A 21,505-nucleotide genomic window follows, 5' to 3' on the forward strand; every position below is an offset into this window, starting at 1 on the left:
TAGCAATGAGTAAACAGAGCTTACCATCTTGGAAACAGACGTGGTAAACAACCAAATAGAGTACAATCGCGCAAAAACGTATATTTTCTAATTCGATTCACTTTACGTTAAAACTAAACGGCCAATTGAGAAGTTCTGTTAGATGAATCACATTAATTATCTCATTTAGATCAAAAAGACCCTAGATATTTAGAAAATATTAAAAAAAGATCGGACATAATTATAACATTGTAAAAACCGAGGTAAACACTTAATTGAAAAGCCAAACTAATACTAGACAAGATTTTTAATTGAAACTTATAATTTATAAACTAAAAGACACGACTGAAACTGCTAATTTGAGATTAGATACATGCCAAAATGTATCCAAAATGCCAATGAAACAACATAATGCGTTTTGATCCGTCTACCTCGATGGACATTATACGTCTTGATGCAAGCATCAGAATTCAAACTGAAATTAAATAGAGATATAATTTTATTTTTAGCAGTTTCTTTAGGTAGGGCTGTAAAGTAGTTATAGAGGATTACAAATCCACTTCAAACTGAATTTTGGCCTCGACTGGACATAATGCGATTTAATTAGTTGCTTCTCGTATCAAGTACGCAAAATAGGGTTTTAGGGGACGAATCGTAATTAATGACGAGGCGACGTAGGAGCCGAGTCTTTAATGAGAGGAGTCACCTAAAACCTTTTGCGTACGTGGTGCATACAAGATTTTTTTGCACGAGTTCTCTAAACTACTAAAACTAATTTAAACATTTGTGACAGAACAGACAGAAACTACTAACAGAACATTTGTAAATGTCTAATAGTCAGTTTTGAGATAGTTGTATCTAAGCAACGATGTTTAGCGTACTAGGCCGCTAAAGATCCATTTTGCGGCGTGTTTTGAGTCCGCAAAATACTCATTTTAGAGAGCGAATGCAAAAAAAATAATTATTTGTAAACTAGTGTTACAGTTTCCTTAATCCATTTCAGATTTTCTTGTCTATATTAATGACGATTTGCTTCCCCGTTATTACTAATTCTGGCCTCGTCGCTGTCGAAAAAGTTCCCGTACTCATTGCATGAACTGGTAAAATTGGATCTGTTTCGGAAAATCTATGGGCTTCAGTTCTTGTACCTACTAAAGAAATGTGGTAGGGGTGACACTTATTATCGCAAAGAATACGCCTTAACGATGACTGACTTATATCTAGCTGTCTAGCTACTGATATTTAACCTACAATTCTAGATGCAGGTAAACTTCGTCCAGCGAGAGATTGGGAGATTTTAAATTTTATTAAATTAACCCAACACTACCCAACACTACAAAATGCACTACAATAAATTAATTGAGCATAATTTCAAGGCAAAAATATTACTGCTTGACGGATATACATATTTCAAATTTTACGTGCGTTAGATACAACTTTCTCTACGTAGAATTTAATGACTCTCGCTGGACAAACTTATAGCAGGTTCTTCATCATTTCATCGACTGCCTGAATTACAGCTATTTCATTTTCAGGATTAGTAGAGTTCTGTTAGCGGCTGAAGGGATATTTGGTGGGGGAAACTTGCGCGGTCCAAATATCCAACCAATAGCCACCACTCTTATTTATTAATAAATGGACCTGGTCGAACCACAGAACGGTCGAACGAAATAGCGTTGCTGCACATCCCCACCTAATGTCCCTTCAGTCTAGCTGTCCTTTGACGGGATCTTCTGAAGGATAGTTCTGTATCAATTTCTTTTTCTAGTAGGTATCCTAAACGTTTCAGGGACTGGGTGAATTCGATTCAGGTATTTTTGGACGTAACGATCATGATGACAATTAACCTGGCAATTTTGATAAAAGTCAACAAATTCTGTCAGGCAAAGTAATCGTGGATTACATGTTTAATTTTTGAAAGTTGATGAAGCAAGCGATTGACGATATATGTATTTTGGATTGCATTTACAAAAAATTCGAAGTAACTCTTATGTGACTAACCCTGTATAGTCTACTTCAACTTCAAGCTCAAGCTCTGACAAACCAACAGGAAATATGTTTGGATACTATTACGACCCAAAGGGGCCGGCCACAAACAAACTTCAGTTGTCCGGATCGGGGAGCGGAATAGGAAAGAAAGACGCATAAATGTGGGGACAATACATTTATTATTTAGTCCTGGTACAGGGGCGGCTTGCCAGATTCCGGCACCTCGCAGAGTACTCGTGGAGTACCTGTCGCTCCTCGCTCGGTTTTTGCGGTCTTCGTCGGATGGTCCAGTGCGACCGAGAAGTGGATTCGAGGAGGACCGTACAAATTACTAGCAGGTGTTATAGTCGCCTGGCGGAGCTGTTCCGGAGTCGGGGCTCGCCTCCTCCCTGGCCGGCGCGGTGCCCGGTGGTGCCGAGCTGGAGGTGAAGATGTCGCGTGATGGAGGATGCTGTTGGATGATCTAGAATGATCTCGAATCGTGAATGGTACAATCTTGGACGTTATTGGGTCCGATCCCGCAGCGGATCGTGATCCCTGTTTTCGCCGGTTGATTTAGCGGTCGATGGACCTTCGCCTCCGGGACGCTATTTCACATGAGCGCCCGGACACTGGTTCAACACGGCGAAACAGTAGCTCGAGGTGTTTCGGTCGACTTTTTGGCGAGAAAAGAAAGAATTCGCGCCGTTGTGATTTGCGTCGGCGTTCTTCGCGGGGTTGAAATGGCTTTGGTGGGGCGCAAGATAGCGGGCGATTTTACCGACCGACAACTGCGTCACAATACCTAAATACCTACTTACCAATTATCTTTTCTAGTGCAGTAAAAGCTACACCAATATTATTAACTAATGTATTTAGAGATTAGTTTGCACATTTCGGAGTGCTCCTTCAGTTTAGCATCCTCATTCTTAAAATCCAGCAAATTGGTTTTATTTTTAATTGGAGTCTATCTAGTATGAAATTTCCTGTAATTTGTCACGGCTTTTAAAAGTAAAATTGTATCCTCAATTCAAAACAACACATATTGATAAAGAATATATTTATACTTGATCAAGTACAAAGAACTTACAGTTTGTAGTTTGACCTGTGTTCAACGTCAAATAAGCAAGTCACGTATCTTTATTGGTCTGAGTCATTAACGAGTTACAGACACTATTTTTACTAATGAAATTTTAATAGTAGTTAATTTAACGAGTACGTCTAATTTGGACTTTTTTCGGCATGAGTTATTTATTTTTTCCCATATACAGGGTGTATTAAAATTAATTATTAATATTTACAACACATGATTCTATAATGAAATAGAAGGAAAAAACTTTAGTACCAATTTAGTGTTAACTCCACTCATGGAGTTATTAACAGCCAAACTTGTAAATTTGCTTCAATTGTAATGGACAAATACATTTTAGTATTAATAACACATAACTCAACAAATAAAATAAATATTCCAGTACTAATTTCATTTTTAAAAATGTTGTTCATAAATTTTGAATTTATTGCAACATCGCAACTAAGCTGAAGAGTGACTTTTCGAACTTAAGTAAAGTCAGAAAGTAACAAGGATTGTCATTAATGTTATTTTTGATAATAGTAATAATAATTTAAAAAATATTCGTCCAAGACTAAATTCGAATTTTAATTTTTTGTTTGATATTCAACGTAGATTCGAGTCAGATAAATCTTATGAGCCGTCCATAATCCTGTATAATCTTGAATTTGTGTATAGCAAAACTACGTTATGATACAGCGTGCTTCAAAACTAACGCCAAAAAATGTTACAGAGCATATTATAGTGTACTGTCATAGTAACGATCTACATATTACAAATTGTGAGGTAAATCCATGTTCTCAAATGTAAATTAAAAAAAATATAATAAAACGATGGTTTAGAAGCCTGGTAAAAGAAGGAAAACAGTTTTTTTTTTAATGGAACATGTCAGTTATGTCCCTATGCCCATCTTAAAATAATATGAATACACATACGCACATAGAATGTTTAGATACACGATCTCTTTGTTCCGGCCTTTGCAACTCTTTATCTCTGGAGACATACAAAAACTTTTCTTTAATGATTTATTGTTCAGTATAGCATATTTCACCATGTTCTGTAATGTTTTGGTGGCAGTTTTGAAACACCCTGTATAAAATATATTATTTTTCTTCTCGTACCGATAGATATTATTATTTATTAAATAATTCTTTAATCCCTTCATTCACTTTACAACGTTCATCGCAAAAATATTTACTATGCGATAGCGACATGTGACATACACCATATTTACGGGTTCCATTTTATTTTATTTGTATTACTGATCTTTTATTTTAATAAAACTGAATTAGTAGCAAAGCGCAATATCTATCAGAAAAGTAAATATTATGACATTTATATTATCGTACCACATATAATTCTGTTTGTTTTGCATCAATTCTTTTACAGTTTACTCCAGAATTAAATAGATTTTGTAGTATTTAACGACTACTTAGATAATTCCAAATTATTGTTGTTTTGTCTGGAATCAGACATCATTATTATTTTACTGCTTCTTTTTTTCATTAATATTTTGACATTAATATTTAGATACATTTATTAAATATAACGTATGTGTTTTAATAATAAGATGGTTGTGTTCTGAATTCAAAACAGTATATTTTTATACCAGGTGACACAAAACTTCTCCAAATCATCATCAATCAATACAAATCGTATAGATTGAGAGTATGACTCTCAAACAATCGAAACAAATTCATATTTAAAACGATTTTCTGTTATAATCATCTGAATTAAACGAACCCTATATTGTTTAATTACCAAACCTCTGATTTTGACTAATATAATTTTGTAATAAACAAGAATATCATTTCCATGAATGATCAAACATTTTATAAGTACCTACTTATCGAACAAAAGGTTCAAATTACAATACAATCAGACAGTATTTTTTAGAACAAACTGCTTATACACCTTCACGGTCTAAATATTGGAATAAAATAAGGCTTTTTGAAGATTTTTGGTCCAAAGTTCTTCTGAAAAATAAATAATTTAGTAATTATGACATTTACATTTTGTCTATGTTCGATTATGTAAGTATTACATTTTTAGTTAGATAAAGAATAAGTACCTATAGAGTTCTTTGAAAGATAATAAACAAAAACTCCCCCACTTTACTCTCTGTATTTATATTTAACTGTATACATTCACATTGGTTTAGTTCAAAGGCATTATTTGCGGCAATGTATTTTTGTACTAGACTTATGTTATCTATCACGTAGTGTTCAGAGCATCCAACACATATGTTTAATTATTATTATCATTTAACAGAGGTTCGTCATTATTCATTATCATTTAATTATTATCTTGATACATAAATAATTAACAGCTGACTGATATATCTGTACCGCGCACATTTTTTAATCTATTTCGTTCTTAACTATGTTGAAACGAGTTAGCGTTAGTTATTCGCCGAAATGTTTCCATTATTATGTGTAAGTGCGTATACAATACTGACATTTAGTTAAGTGTAAATCAAATTTCAGAAAATGTCGACACTTTTCCACAAAACTCAGCTACAAACATAACCTTGGTGAGGAACCGCTGCGTCATATTACTGTCGGCACACTTTTAAAAGAAACAGCATGGAAGTTTGGTGACCGAAAAGCCGTCATTTCCAAACACCAAAACAAATCTCTAACCTTTGCGGAAGCTTTGGTCGAAGCAGACAAATTGGCGGCGGGATTCAGAACACTGGGGCTAAAAAAAAACGATCGTGTGGGACTGTGGGCGCCAAATTTAGTAGAATGGTACATCACGAAGCTGGCCTGCGCAAGATCTGGTCTGATCATGGTAATTACATTACTACATGTAAGATAATTAGCGTCAATTACTTGTGGTCTTGTGGTAGGTGGGTTTGAATCCGGCCTACCAACCTCCGGAAATGGAATATTGCATCAACAAAGTCGGGATAAAAGCGATAGTCTGTGCTGATAAATTTAAAAATGCAGATTTCTACGAGAAATTGATTACAATAGCTCCAGAACTCGAAAAATCAGATCCAGGAAAGCTTAGAAGCAACAAAGTCCCGTCTCTCGAAACTGTGATAACGACAAGTGAAAACAAAAAAATGTTGATACAATTTCAAAAAAGTAATCACAATTTTTAAAGTTGTTTGATTTTAGAGGGGTCTTCAACTTTGGAGAAGTTTTAGATTTAGCAACCGAAAACAGTATTAGAAACATACAAAAGTATCAGAAGTATATTACGGCAGATGATCCTTGCAATCTTCAATTTACTTCAGTAAGTAGCGTCCAAATTTAAAAAAGCGAATCTACTATGGCTAAAATAATTAGGGTACGACTGGGAAACCAAAAGCTGCTTTAACTTCTCACTTCACTATGGTCAATAACAGTTTTTATATTGGCAAAAGAAATGAATTGAACTTGAAACACCACACCATATGTCTACAAGTACCATTTTTTCACGCTTTTGGTACTGTAATTTCCGTAATGGCAGCGCTAAATCATGGCAGCACGTTGGTACTACCAACCGACGGATACAATCCAGACAAATCTCTAGACGCCATCGTAGAAGAAAAGTATAACTTTAACGTGTTAATCTATAAATAATACAATTTTCTTCTATGTTCAGGTGCACTGTAATCCATGGTACCCCCACCATGTACGTCGATTTAGTTCACAAACAAGAGGAACGCAAGGAAAACATATCGCCAGAAATTGCTGTATCTGGTGGGGCACTGTGTGCACCTCATCTATTTAAAAAAATGTTGAATGTACTAAATGTGAAGAAAGTCAAGGTATGTCACACTTTTTAAGACTTTTAAGAATACGTAATTGAATTTTCTTGTTTGATTGTAGTCGGTCTATGGATTAACTGAAACTACTGCTGTGGTGTTCCATTCATTAGTGACAGAAAACGAGGAAAAAGCTGTTTCAACAGTTGGGCATGTTGGTGAACATCTGGAAGTAAAAGTAATCGATAAAGAAGGGAATCTAGTACCTTGTGGTTCTGCGGGTGAATTGTGCATAAGAGGATATTGCAATATGCTAGGTTATTGGGAGGACGAAGAAAAAACAAAAGAGATGATGGGACAAGACAAATGGCTCAAAACTGGGTTAGTTCATTATTTATCAATATATCTTTTTAAGTAATGAGAATTTGTTAGAGACCAGTTTGTGCTTGAAGAGGATGGATATGGGAAGGTGGTGGGAAGGTTAAAAGAAATGATTATAAGAGGTGGTGAGAATATATTTCCAAAGGAAATCGAAGAATTTCTAAACACACATCCAGATATTTTGGAAACCTATGTTAGTTGATTTCTTGTTTCGTATATTTGTTCAAAGAAAGAACGTTATATTTTCTAAGCACAATGCAATTTTAGGTAATAGGCCTTCCGCATGAAAGACTTGGGGAAGAAGTTTGTGCCTGTATAAGAGTTAAACCAGGATCCAACGTAACATCTGAAAATATAGTAAATTTCTGCAAAGGGAAATTATCACATTTTAAAATACCTTCCAAAATACATATCGTGGATGAGTTTCCTAAAACAACATCAGGAAAAATTCAGAAATTTAAGTTAAAACAAATTTTTGACTAGGAAAATAAAACCGTTATTTTTTAATTAAATATGCTACGTTCCTGTTTTTATACAATTTTTTAACATGAGATAAGTACTGCCTTTCGTTAATTTTGTTATTTACAAAAATAAAAATGTTGTCAAGTCATTATTTTTAGTAACCTCATTTTTTTTAAATTTTTTTCATTTTCAACCCTGTTTACGCAGAAAAGTGGAAGATAGGTATTTATTATTATTTGTCATGGGTTGCAGTTTGAAGAAACCCACCGCACTGAAGGAAGGTTAGTAATAATAGTGAAAACAGAGGAATTAGTAAAGCAAAGTAGATAAAATAGTATATTACACTCGTTTAATAAGACGTATTATCACACTCATTCCATTAAAGCATTCGTATAATAATATACTATTCTAAACAGTTTCACATTATTCAAGGATATGTTTCACAGATCCGTAAAAAGCAGAAAACTTTTGAGAATCTGGTTGATATTTATGCAACCTGGTGTTCACTAAATCACTAAAAACCTCGGCAAAGAAATCCAAAAAAGTCTGCTCATAACGATCAAACACAGACAATTAAACTATAGTTTAATTGTCTGTGATTCAAAATGAGGCTGTGTCACGTTCACAAATAATGTAGTACTGCTGCTAAGATTGCTAAATTTGTTGTTGAGAGAATCAAGCAAAATTTATATAGAAAACAGTCAACAAATTGAAATAAAAATAATACTTCAAGACCAAGAGATTACACCATTATTTGATACACCATATCTTATTAAAAGAATTAGAAATTATAGGATAACAAAAGATTTGGTTTGGGAAGTAAACGAAGAAATTTTAAGTGTGAAATTGGACCATATAGTGAAGGTTTATCTTTATGATTCAGCGTGGGGCGAATTAAGAGCCCTCCACAAAATTACGGACATGCAGATAAGATCCAAAAGATGTCCTATGCAACTCAAGTTTTGAGTCGTCATAATCATGATTAATTCAACTATCACGCTATTAGTTAACTGTGGTAATTTCTAATAACATTGTTGTTAATAATCTAATATATATTTTAACTAACAGGTAACTAGAACCAACCTAAATGATGAAGACTTGAGAACTTCAAAAACAATAACTTTTTTGACAAACTCTTTGATAATAATCTGGAGGGGGGGACATTTCGCCCACGTTGCGAGAAACCTCTTGCTTGTGGAGTTTACAAAAATCCGGGACACACAAAATTTTGGCAGAAAGCAGTCCTACACTTGCGCAATATGTACCTACTTTGGAAATTTTTTTGGATTAAAAAAACAGCACTTCCTTCCATAAAATTTTTTTTATGAAAACATTGGAAGGATTTTTGGATTTATACTAAAATTTAGCAGAAAGTGGCAAGTGTGAGTTTTTTAGAGTTTGTAACAAATGTTAATAAGATTCATAATATTTTCAAAATTATATTCAGCTATAATATAACAAGTGGTATGATTATTATCGATGATATTATGAGTGAAATTGTGCTGGAGATTTCACGAGTCCGAAGGACGAGTGAAATGTCCTGCTTCAATTTCAGGAATTTAATATCATCGATGATTAATCATACCACGTGTTATATTCGATGAGACAATATAATGAATGAAATACAAAATTATTCATTTATTTGTCAAATTGACAAATTTATTTCAATCAAAAATCGTAACGACGAAAGTAAATAAGAAAATATTTTTTTTGTTTTTTATAATCGCTGTGATAGCCATGCAACTAAGGACTTTTACGCGTTTTCATTGGATCATTCATGATCACGTGATACATGAATTATATTGTCAGTAACATAATTTCGGCCGATAATATTAAAAGCAAAATTTCAACGGTAATTCAAACATAAGTACCTAATATTAATTTTTCGTTCACTTAAAAATAAAATTGAAGATAAAATTATTGGTAAAATAATTCATTTAACCACATTTACATTAAGGTGTAAAATTTAATTTTAAATGGTAGGATACGAGAACGATAGCATTTAGGAATAATATTTATAAAAATGAAGCAGAATTGTATCAAAAACGGTTGAAAATAAAATATCGAAAGTATTGCTGGTGTTTTAATTTGTTGTGAAAATTTGCGATGATAAAAAAAATCAAATAAAAGGTAAACTCATCCAGTAGGCTGTGATTTTGCACCGTCACCAGGATAAGAGATGGCGGTAAACGCTTTGTGCCCACAAGGCCATCTGAATCAAAAAGCTACGCTTATAAGGCCGTTTCAATGTACATAATAATTGTTTCTGCAGAGTGGCCATAAAACAAAAGAAGACAGAACCTTATTGCGCGCCCTCGGTGGCCGATCAACGAATCAAAGCTACAATATTGGCGGCAATTTAAAATATTGCCCTTCTATTTTACATGAAATGGTAAAAGCGTGTTTCATTTGTGGGGCAAAAGATGTTCGCTTATTTGAAATTCGCAGCAATATGAAACAAAGACAAAAATGGTTCGTAGCTTTTGAAACGTTTGCGGTAAGCAAATTTATGGAGACAATGATAAGCACAACCTTTTAATTTGTATTTGTAATATAAAAGACTACAAAAATTAAGGATTACTCAGAAATTTGTGAGCAGCATTTTCAACAAGTCTCTATAATTACATTACAACCCCCAAAAGACGACGCTTATGTAAAGATGCAGTTCCTTGTCCTATTTTTGTAAGTATCTATAATTAAAAAAGACTTGTAGTGTTTATTGCTACATGAAATATACATAGAAGCGAAGTCAACCACGACATATGAGAAAACAAAATGAGCTTCCTCTTCTCATTTTTCGATTAATTACTTATTACTTTTCAAAGTCCTAATCAGGAACCTCCAGGTATTAATTACTATCATCTTATTAGTGTTTTTGTTTTTTAGGCTTTTCCCACTGAAACTCCGTTTGAAATTCCTGTACCCCAAAATCCTGTAGAGTCTTTCATCATTCCAAGTGTTCCAATGACATCCAAATCAATTCAAGTAGATAGTATTTCTGCGCAGTATATTCCACCAAATGGTTGAGGTACTGGGCCCTCATTTGCTAGAAAATCCAATACTTTCATCTTGTCTGGTACATAAAAATCAGATCTGCGAGCTGATAATAACTGCAACGCTGAAACCAGTTTTAGATAATACATATTTGTCAAGAAAAAACAGATTTATTAAAGAGGAAATGTGCAATCCAAAACAAACAAACAAACTGTTAAAGTTATAAATTGTTCTAACCTACCTTGTGTTATGATTTCATGGTTTTTTGCAATTCTAATTTATTAGTATTTTGCTAGCCCAGAATGTGTCCAAAAAAAGCTCGGATCTTGGATATTTTATTGCATTCATGTTTTAATTGACGTTTTAAGCACTTAACCTCAAAGAAAAAGTGGAAAAAGTCTCAATCAATTGCGTTCGAAATCGGTAGATGGAGCGCAAAAAGGTTCTGCCGCCCGAAATGTCACAGAAACAAAGTTTATATGGAAAAATCGAAAATTGAAACGGCCTTATAAGCGTAGCTTTTTGATACAGATGGCCTTGTGTGCCCAAAAAATGTATAGAGAGTTTGCGTTCTATATGTTCTTATTTTGTCTATGGGCATCGTATTACAGCAAGTGGGCGACGCTCCGCACCTATTTAAGGCGCCGTCATGACAACGAACGACGCTTGTGGATGTGTTGAGCCTGCAATTAATCTTCCTCGGCTTAGTTGACTATCCACCAAACCATCCCTCGGGGTCGCGTTAAGACCACAACCTGAACTCCACGACTTGAGTGAAGGACACCGTCATCATGGTAATGTTGAAACCGTTTACTAAGTCCTCGAAGGAAAGAACAAGAACCTCATCCCCGTGATTGTTGAGACCAGGTTTCTTTGTGTTAGGAGATGATGTTAGTGCGAGATCGTGATCGTCATGGAAACTGTAGAAACCCTACGTTGTGTGTTTTTATGCAAAATGGCCTGTATTTAATTTGTAAATACAGAAATAAAGACATTCTCGTTTTTAATTACAGCAGTGATTGATCTGGAACCAGATCATTTAATAAATTCAGCGGTGCGACTTCGCATGACACAGACAAAGAAATACATAACAACACGGTTTCTCTACCAATCGCTATGAGAGGGTAGTTTAAAGAAGTTCCCCTTAGTTAAGGTGCAATGAAATATACAACAAATAAAAAGTCACAACAGCCGCTCGAAATCTGAACCTGAAATAAAAACACAAAGCGGCACCGTGAAACTAATGGTAATTATATTTTATGACATTACTAACAGCCACTGTAAATGGGATGAGTACAACCTTCAAAAATCATCCACAAATGATGGCACACCATAATCTTTTCAATCGCCAAAGTTGTAAAACATGTGACTCGAGAGTGAACAAACAAGACTTCAAATTTAAAGTCCGTCTATCGATATTTTGAAACGACTTTTTAAGCACTAGTTAACATTTTGGCTCGTTTATGATGGTCTCATTACTAGGGGATTATTTACCTACGCTGTAACAAAAACTCTCGATGGTACCTGCGGATTATTGAGGATCGGTTACTCACCACTTTTACGACAATCTTTATTAGCGGGCAATAAACCACTGAAGGAAGCAAAAGGTCGTTTTAAAATATCGATAGACGCATTTGCAAAGACTGAGGGTCTAGCTGAATATTAGATACGCTCCTCTAACTCTCAGCTCTTCCGGATAACATGTGGTCCCCATTCGCGACGTTATTCTAGCATTCGCCCCCCCCATCTATTAATCCTACACTAACGACGCGCTCGCCTAAGCCCCTACGACACCTAACCCAACTCCCCACCTTGGTTGAAGTTAACACTCTCCTGGGTATTCCGTCATGGAGGAGCTGGGTGAAGACAACGGCAACCCCAGACGGGCCCTTCGGTGCGCCTCCCATATTTCCCTTCCCCCGATGCTACTGCCCACGCACCGCCAACCTAACTTCCCACGTTGGTTGAAGACAACACCCTCCGGGGTATTTCGTCGTGGAGGAGCCCCGTGAAGACGACGACGGCAATCCCAAACGGGTCCTTCGGTGCGCCTCCCATATTTCCGTTCCCCAGTTGCTATCTGTCTTCGCGCCGACGACCTAACTTCCTACGTGGTTGTGGAAAACACTCTCCAGATATTCCGTCATGGAGGAGCACCACGTCGGTTGCCGTAGTGTGCCCCCTTCTTTCCCTTCCCCATTCTCAATCTACCCCGCGTCGACAAGCTAACCTCACACGTTGGTTTGGGACACCCCGAACGAGGGTTTTCCGTCATGAAGGAGTCCCGCGAAGGCTACGACAGCAACTCCACGTCGGGTTCCGTAGTGTGCCCCCTTCTTTCCCTTCCCCCGTTCTCAATCTACCCCGCTCGACAATATAACTGACAATACACAAAAATAGAGATTAGTTAATCACATAAAACGACTCGTTTTGTAAAAATTGAAAGGCAAAAAAACTTGTAAAACTTTTGCGTATTTTGCAAACTGTTATAGAGAAAAGTTTAATAAATTGTTAATAATTGCTCTTCCACTGGTTAAAATTAACACACGTATTTCAGATACACCCTGTATAGATTTCGTCCAGACAATTTCATATGAGCTTAATAAGGCGGTGGAACATGTTCATGAATGTAATTTTTGTTTGAAAAATTATATTTAAGACAAGGGTAAACAATATATTCAGCATGTCTACTAGATTCATTCAAAGAATTTACAGTTACAATCGTAACTCCAAGTTCAAAGTTGATAGTGACCCCTGATTCCGGATTCAGGGTTCAATTTTATTTTTTATTAAATAGCAGTAAACGCGATACCATTTTATCCAGTGTTTGTCCGATGTCTAGGTATATCTTGTCTGGTTTAAAACTTACGAAAAGAGGAGACATATCTGCACTGTGTACCTAATTAATATATTTTTTAATCGTCATAGAAAAAATCACGCAATTAATACTTAATTGCTCATTATTTTGAAATAAATTAAACAAAATTCATATAGTGAATTCCAAAAACATCCGAACTATCCAAGTTCCGTCAAGTTGTCACACTGATTATTATTATTAACAAAGCTATTCTAGTACTTTTCAATTTTAATGTACATACTTGGTTGACCACCTTGCAGTAATACAAACCCGTTACATTTTTATGCCACAGTGTCAATTACAATTTGTCAACAATTCGAAAAAAAAAATGTAAAAACAAAAGGGAACAGTAGGTATTTAAAGCCAAAGAAAAGTAAGCAATTGACTGTTCTAATGAGATTTTCTGGTCTTTCTGTTTAATATTTGTATCTTTTTAAAATTTAAACAAACCAACAACAGCCAAAATAAATTTTGATCTGACCGAAATTTGACAGAAACCTCATAAAAAATAAAGCATGGAACACTTTCAATCAAAAGTTGTATTTCAACTTTCAGCCGAGTAAATTGTGAATAAGTAATAAATTTTCACAAATTCTGACAGTTGACAGCACGGATGTTTTTGGAATCCACTATACACTCCTAAACGAATGGATTAAAAAATAAACCAGCAGCACATTAATCATGCTTTGAGATGGTCAAGCTAGAAGAAAAAAATTACAAACTACGAGTATAAAACATAAATTATAGATAACGTAACTAATTATACTAAAAAGGAATAAACATTCTTGATTTTTCTTCATTTTTTGTTATCTTCTTATAATTTTCATACTTTCGTAATTGCTCTATTACCTTTACAAAATACTAAAATGTTGAAGATAAATTTTACTGGTTTTTAATATTGTAACTTAAATTTTGCACAGAATAATTTAATTGTTAACGTTATGATTATGGAACCATTCGTCATCGTAATTTGTTTGTTTCAGAGATAACCTTAAATAAAAAAAACTTCACAGTAAATATAAATAAAAAATGAGAATAAAGAAATCAGTTTAGGTGCATCATTATTAAAATGTTGAAGCGTACAGTGCATTTCTTAGGATTGGTGAAAAATGGGTAAATTTATAAGTTTACCTCATTAATTCATTATCCCCAAATGATAAATTTCAGAAAATACAAACACTACTCAACTAAATTAAGCTACGTACATAATATTGGAGAAAAACCATTACGCTACATCACCATCGGGGATCTTTTGGAAGAAGCAGCTTGCAAATTTAGTGAGAGAAAAGCGATAATTTCTAGACACCAGAACAAATCTTTAACTTTTGCTGAGATCTTGGTACAAGCAGATAAATTAGCGGCTGGACTTACGAAAATTGGTTTACAAAGAAAAGATCGTGTAGGTTTGTGGGCGCCAAATTTAATAGAATGGTACATCACAAAACTTGCGTGTGCAAGAGCAGGATTAATTATGGTACTTTAAAAGTCTTATTATAATTTGTAGCAAAACTGTTTTCTTTTTGAGGTGGGTCTCAATCCGGCTAATGAACCATCTGAAATTGAATATTGTGTAAATAAAGTTGGAATAAAAACCATGGTTTGCGGCAATAAGTTTAAAAGTCAAGATTATTATGAATCTTTGCTCATGATTGCCCCAGAATTAAAGAAATGTGATCCCGGAAAACTTAAAAGTGCTAGGGTTCCCGCTTTACGAACAGTAATAACAATGAGTGAAAACCAAAAACGGTACATCATTATCGTAATATGTAATAATTATTAAATTACCGTTTACTTATTTGTTACAGGGGTACTTATAATTTCCAAGAAATTATAAATTTGGCAAATAACAACGACATTTCATACATTCATAATCTACAAAACAAAATCAGTCCAGACGAAGCTTGCAACCTACAGTTCACTTCCGTAAGTAAATTTATTATGTGTACATATATCCTTTTCACATACAAAGTTCCACCACCTGTTGGCTTATGTTCATCAGTGTTATCACAACTGAAACGCCAGTTTAATTTTGCTACATTGACATATCCATTTTTTTAACAAAAATGTTTAAAATGTCTTAACAAACAGGGAATGTTTCGAATTAATAGTTATTAACGTCATAAGGCCGATATGTAGCAAATAACAGACAAGATTGAAGTTTGTAAAACAGAGACGGAGCCGAGATTTTATAATCAATCGAGTCTGTTAATTGCGTATCGGCCGAATATCGTTATTTACTTTTCATTATACTAGTAATACTCAACATTTAACAATGATTTATTTGTAAGACTGACATTTCTTCTTACTTCAAAAATTAAATTTATTTGTCATCTGTGCCGTAACCGTAGCAACGGTAGCAAAAATAACGGCCTTGACCTGATGAATTTTAATAACGGCCGTGACTAATATGACACACAATACATATCAATTGAGGAGAGAGTACTGTTAAAGCAGGTTAACAGTATGGTATAATGAAAAAAAATTAACCTGACTTTTCATTTTCCTTATATTTTAAAATTCAACAGGGTTGCCATGTGCATTTTCAACGTGAATCGAAGTGTTGGTGGATCTTTGATATGTGAACATGGTATGTTTCCCAATACCTTCTCTGATCTAGGGTACCACTGGAAAACCAAAAGCAGTTGTTTGCAGCCATTTCAGTATCGTCAATAATGGATATCTATATGGTAAAAGAAACGAATTGTCACAAGAACACACAATCTGCAGCCTGGTGCCGTTTTACCATATTTTTGGGATAGTGGCTGCTATAATAGCTCCCCTGTATCATGGGAGTACTATAGTTCTACCAACGGACGGTTATGATCCAAATAAATCGCTCGCTGCAATAGAGGAAGAACGGTAAGCGTCACAAAAATGTGTTTTTATCGAATTACCAATGTACTCATATACACATATCGAGCGATCAAATTAATTTGTAATCGAGTCATCCATGAAAGTGAATCCGTATGTCTTTTACGATTGATATGTCGAGATCTAACCTGTGTTTCAAAAGATCGCCTAGGTTTCAAGCTGTGTTTATTGGAGCGTGGAGTTCAAGTAACGACATACGATTTCGGATTCATGGATAACTCGATTATAAATGAATTTGAGCGCTCTTTATTTGTAGATGTACTATTGTAGTCGGAACTCCGACCATGTACGTTGATTTAGTTCATTTACAAGAAGAACGTAAATTGAAGATATCCCTGGAAATAGCTTCCATTGGTGGAGCTCTATGTACGTCCGATTTGATGAAAAAAATGCTGACAGTATTAAATTTGAAAACAATTCTAGTAAATTAACTCATTGCTGAATAAAACCATAATTCTTAAAAAATGTTCTTGCAGTCAGTTTATGGTTTGTCAGAGACCAGTGGCGCATTATTTCAAGGTTTAAAGACAGATACAAACAATAAAATACTATCAACAGTCGGTTGTGTCAGTGAACATGTCGAAGCGAAGGTGATTGATAACAATGGTAATCTAGTACCTTGTGGTACCGCCGGTGAACTTTGCGTAAGAACCTACAGTAATATGTTAGGTTATTGGGAAGATGAAGAAACAACAAAAAATGTAATGGGACAGGATGGGTGGTTAAAAACAAGGTTTGTTTCTTTTCTGGTGCGAAACTATCCACACTACTAAATCTCATTTATGTAGGGATCAATTCATTCTTAACGAAGATGGATATGGACAAATTGTTGGTAGGTTTAAAGAAATGATAATAAGAGGTGGAGAAAATATATATCCAAAAGAGATTGAAGAGTTCTTAAACACACATCCAAACATTTTAGAAACCCACGTGAGCTCTCCCGCTATCAATGTCAAATAACTGTTACAATTACAAATGTATATATTTTAGGTCATCGGTACTTCGCATGCAAGACTTGGTGAAGAGATTTGTGCCTGTATACGAATTAAACCTGGATCAAATGTAACATCTGAAACTATTGCCAATTTTTGCATAGGACAACTCGCTTATTTCAAAATTCCTTCGAAAATAAAAATTATGGACGAATTTCCCAGAACAACGTCAGGAAAGGTTCAAAAATTTAAGCTGAAAGAAATGATAATAAATTCTGTGTAATTGAAAATCTGTTTACAAAACAGAGCTTTCAGCTCATGATTGATTTGATAATTATGTATATTTCGGAGAATTTATCCTGTCACCATCCTGTCAACATAATTTACTGTTACGAAATTAAAAATCGATCTGTTTTTTTTTGTTCTTTTTTCCAAAACTCAACAGTTTATGATTTATCGAATTGTTGCGTTACTTTTGCCGTTCACTGTATATTAATACGTAAAGGAAAAACTTTGTACCCCTTTTTAAGCAAATTGCGCTCACGGAGTAGCGCGAGATTTGGCATAGTTAAAGTTTATACAACGTGTAACAGAAATAAGTACATTAATTTTAACTGGTAATAGAACTCGTCGAAAGGAACAACTTTTCTATCTACCATTTTGCCGAAAAACGATGTTTAATTACAAAAAAAATTGGAGAGATTTTTCACTAAAATAGCCTTACGCCATTAAATACTGCAATGGCTAATTGAGATCAGCGCTAATATGAAAAAAACATTCATTTTCATCCAGAAAACGTGTTTTAACGCCGAAATCGAAATTCAAATAAATCTACCCGTATAGCAAAAAAAATCCAAAAAATCCACTTAAGAATCTGGTTGTTTCACGTTTTTAGGTAGCTCAGTTTTGGAGATATGAACGGTTTTAGGAAAATCTTTCCTATTTTTTTAAGCCATTACGCAACGTTTTTCGCCAAAATGGCATAGAGAAAAGTTGTTCCTTTTGATGAGTTCTATTACCAGTTAAAATTAATGCACTTATTTCAGAAACATCCTGTATGTAGAAGTGCAGAAAGATAAAAAATGTATCTATAACATACAGGTGTCCCAAAAAAAGAGGAGTTTACAGCTCCCTTCTCCCTTATTTATCGGAGGATTTTAATTATCTATACACCAAATTAAAAGGTTGTAAATAGGCTACAAAATGGCCTACTAAATTCACGTAAAGCAGCCTCACGGGCTTCAAGGTTAAACTGTCAAAAAAATTTTTTTTCAAATGCAAACACATACCGTGCGATCCAAAAGTCTTTCTGTCAAGTGGGTCATGACAGTGGAAACGAATGCCGTTGGGCTGCAGCATGTTTGGGACATATTTAAATGAAAATTAAATAGTAAATAGTTTATTTAACGAGTTCATGTGTAAATTGGGCCTTTTTTGCCATGAGTGGGCTAGTTTAAAACGCGAGTGAAATGAGCGTTTTAAAGGCCCACGAGTGCCAAAAAAGACTCAATTTAGACACGAACGAGTTTAATACAACATTTTTTTGTTCGACGAGCCCCTTAAAGGCTCCAAATCGCTTAAAATCTTTAAAATTAGCTTGACGTTTCGTTTTGACAAGTTGTGACATTCATCAAAATCCATTCACACAGGGGAAAATTCTCAATTTCTGACAGTGTCGAAGGTCGAACAAAAAAACATGTTTTATTAGTCTGTCCGTATCCTTTGATATTTTTAATTTCACATTTTTTTTATTTTATGGTGTAATTATAATAATGTCATGACTCACTTAATAGAAAGACTTTTGGATCGCTGGGTATTTATTTTTAACAATTCTGATAGAGATTTTTATTGTGAAAAAAACAATGTATCACTAACACTTACAGTCGCGAGCAATAAATTTTGATCGTCAAGGTCATTCTTCGGCGCAATGGAAAGTGCTTTAGTGTGAAACGGGAATAACCTCTAATAAATTTTACTTGCCTTGTCTTGTCAAGATCTTGTCACCTTTTTGGTAATCCCAACTGGATTGCCACCCTAGCTTCTGACACATCCGTCTCTATCAGCGAAATAATTTTTAAAATACGATATTGGGGCCATAATTTTGAATGTTTAGAATAAAACTAAGACAATTTTTTTTTAATTGACGGTTTATTGATATTAGCCCCTAATTAAGGAGGCAAAATTTTTAATTTGTGACAGTAGCGGTAAATTTCAAAATGACCTTGACGACCAAGATTTAATGCTCGCGACAGTACATACCAAAAATACAAAGAAAAAAAAGTTAAAAACGCTGCTATCGTCTATGCTTTGTGAAATTCACTCCAAGAAGGAGTTTATTTAGATTATTTATAAAAAAAAATCTTCGGAATGAAATACAAAATTCTTTGACTATTAGTAGTTTGCCACCACATAAGTTAGTACTGAATGTTACTTGCATGGTTTTACTGATCAGAAACTTAAATACAAAGGAAGCATTAGTCAATGGAACAAGAATGCGCATCAAGTTTATGCATCGTAATTCTATGAATTGCGAAGTTTTAACTGGAACCGCACGCAATAAGAGAATTGTGATTCCACCTATAAATTTAACATATTCCTATTTTACCATTTAACTTTCAAAGAACTCAATTTCTAATTATATCTGCATTTGCTATGACAATAAATAAGTCTCAAAAACAAACATTCGAAAAAATTGGAATTTTATTGAGCCAGTCAGTTTTTACACATGGTCAATTGTGCGTCGCAACTAGTCTGAGTTCGATCATTCAATGGTTTGATATTTTAAATTTCCGAATATAACGGCCAAGGGCATTTAGCAAACGATGAAAGAGTTTTTACGAAAAACATGGTCTACACAGAAGTTTTGAATCATTAAAATTTTAAGTTCAATGGACATTTATTTTTTTAACCGCCCGGTTTTTTGTTTCAGTAAAAAATATATAAAAACAGACGAAGCACGTATTGTTTATTTCATCTTTTGTATTAATTTTTTTTTCTACAACCGTCAAAAAAACGTGACATTTTTGCATCGTTATCGAGTTGCAAAGTATGTAATTTTTTGATAGATCAAAAATAGTTGTCAAAAAGTTTCCTTGGATGCTTTAATATTTTTTCACTGTTTTTACGGTGAAAAAATAAATAGTATGTTATACGCCAAGGTAGAGAAGACATTTTTTTAAGCCGAGGTAGTTTATTCCCCGAGAAGCGAAGCTTCGAGGGGAATAAAGAAGCGAGGCTTAAAATTGTCTTCTCTAGCGTGGTGTATATATTATTTTTTTCACTACTAGATCCGTTAAAACCCTTTCTAATAATAATTATTAATTAAATTTGTTTGTCCGATGCGACGATCCGAGTTCTCATTTTTCAACGGTTGCTATGAAAATTGAAAATCGTCTGTCTACGTTAACCAATAAAATCAAAGAAAATCTTTCGTTGCTAGGTGACGGCTGTTCATTATTGACCTTGGTCGCCTTCTGAGAATAGTAGTGAAAAAAAAACTTAAAACACCCAAGGAATATTTTACAAAAATTCGTCTGATGTCTGATCGTTTTGTAGTAAGTGTCAGTTTTATTAGCAAAAGTTTAAAAAGCGGTTGTAGAAAAAATAGTGTTTGTATTTCGTGCGCAAGATGATTGTTTTGTTGGCGCATTCGAATAAGATTGAAGTCTCGACCTGACGGTCTCGACCAAAAACTCATTCTCATGCGCCAACAAAAAACAATCATTTTGCGCACTTAATACAAAAATAACTATTATTTAAATTTTATATAATTTGAAAAACATAGGCAAATTAACTGTGTAACCTTGGCAAAATCTGGCCAGTATAGCAATTTAAAAAGCCCAAGGAAATGTCAAAAAACGCGTTAAGGTTTTTGAAATATGGCTTAGTCAAGCTATACTCGTACATCATTTTTTCTATCGTTCGTATTTTTCAAATAACTCGAAAATTAATGCATAATAACGTATTTGCACACGCTCGCAGTTGACATAATAGAACAAAAATCAAAAAAATTGTATGCAATGATTATAGAGGTATACTCTTTGATAAAAAAAACCTCAATAACGTTCAAACTTAAAAATTTAATGAATAAGGGTCGAATTTCGACCACTGGGCGACCTCTAGTTTTATTACTTACTCATAAAACTACAACTCTCAATGTATATGGGGTCAAAAACGCTTAGTTTGGGAGATAATCGACTAAAAAGTCTTACCAGCCAACAACGAAAGCAATCGGATGGAATTTATTGATGTAACGTTCAAACATAAAAAGAAGCTATGTACAATTTGTTCAAAAT

The 21,505-nt window shown here is 34.3% G+C and overlaps 2 protein-coding genes and 1 long non-coding RNA gene across 4 annotated transcripts; 2 read left to right on the plus strand and 1 right to left on the minus strand.

Moving 5' to 3' along the window:
• Nucleotides 1–4,896: 4,896 nt before the first annotated feature.
• On the plus strand, nt 4,897–7,704 carry LOC138126140 (medium-chain acyl-CoA ligase ACSF2, mitochondrial-like). Of its 2 annotated transcripts, none has more exons than XM_069041817.1 (9): nt 4,897–5,049; nt 5,503–5,809; nt 5,868–6,088; nt 6,142–6,259; nt 6,313–6,557; nt 6,611–6,776; nt 6,838–7,094; nt 7,146–7,287; nt 7,362–7,704. In XM_069041817.1, exons 1-9 carry the CDS (start codon nt 5,018–5,020, stop codon nt 7,575–7,577), a joined length of 1,704 nt encoding a protein of 567 aa, XP_068897918.1. In that variant the 5' UTR covers nt 4,897–5,017; the 3' UTR covers nt 7,578–7,704. The 2 variants fall into 2 exon arrangements, with proteins under 2 accessions (XP_068897918.1, XP_068897917.1); XM_069041816.1 differs by lacking the exon at nt 4,897–5,049 and adding an exon at nt 5,310–5,451.
• Nucleotides 7,705–10,075: 2,371 nt separating this feature from the next.
• LOC138126141 (uncharacterized) lies at nt 10,076–11,087 on the minus strand. The gene is made up of 2 exons (XR_011157654.1): nt 10,792–11,087; nt 10,076–10,674 (listed from the first exon to the last, which is right to left on the minus strand). It is a non-coding gene; the product is annotated as an uncharacterized lncRNA (long non-coding RNA).
• Nucleotides 11,088–14,397: 3,310 nt separating this feature from the next.
• On the plus strand, nt 14,398–17,606 carry LOC138126514 (medium-chain acyl-CoA ligase ACSF2, mitochondrial-like). Its single transcript, XM_069042266.1, has 9 exons — nt 14,398–14,520; nt 14,575–14,881; nt 14,933–15,153; nt 15,213–15,330; nt 16,025–16,266; nt 16,535–16,700; nt 16,755–17,011; nt 17,067–17,208; nt 17,269–17,606. Exons 1-9 carry the CDS (start codon nt 14,477–14,479, stop codon nt 17,491–17,493), a joined length of 1,722 nt encoding a protein of 573 aa, XP_068898367.1. The 5' UTR covers nt 14,398–14,476; the 3' UTR covers nt 17,494–17,606.
• Nucleotides 17,607–21,505: the final 3,899 nt, after the last annotated feature.

Source organism: Tenebrio molitor, chromosome 3 (genome assembly GCF_963966145.1).
Source record: "Tenebrio molitor chromosome 3, icTenMoli1.1, whole genome shotgun sequence".
Lineage (NCBI taxonomy): Eukaryota > Metazoa > Arthropoda > Insecta > Coleoptera > Tenebrionidae > Tenebrio > Tenebrio molitor.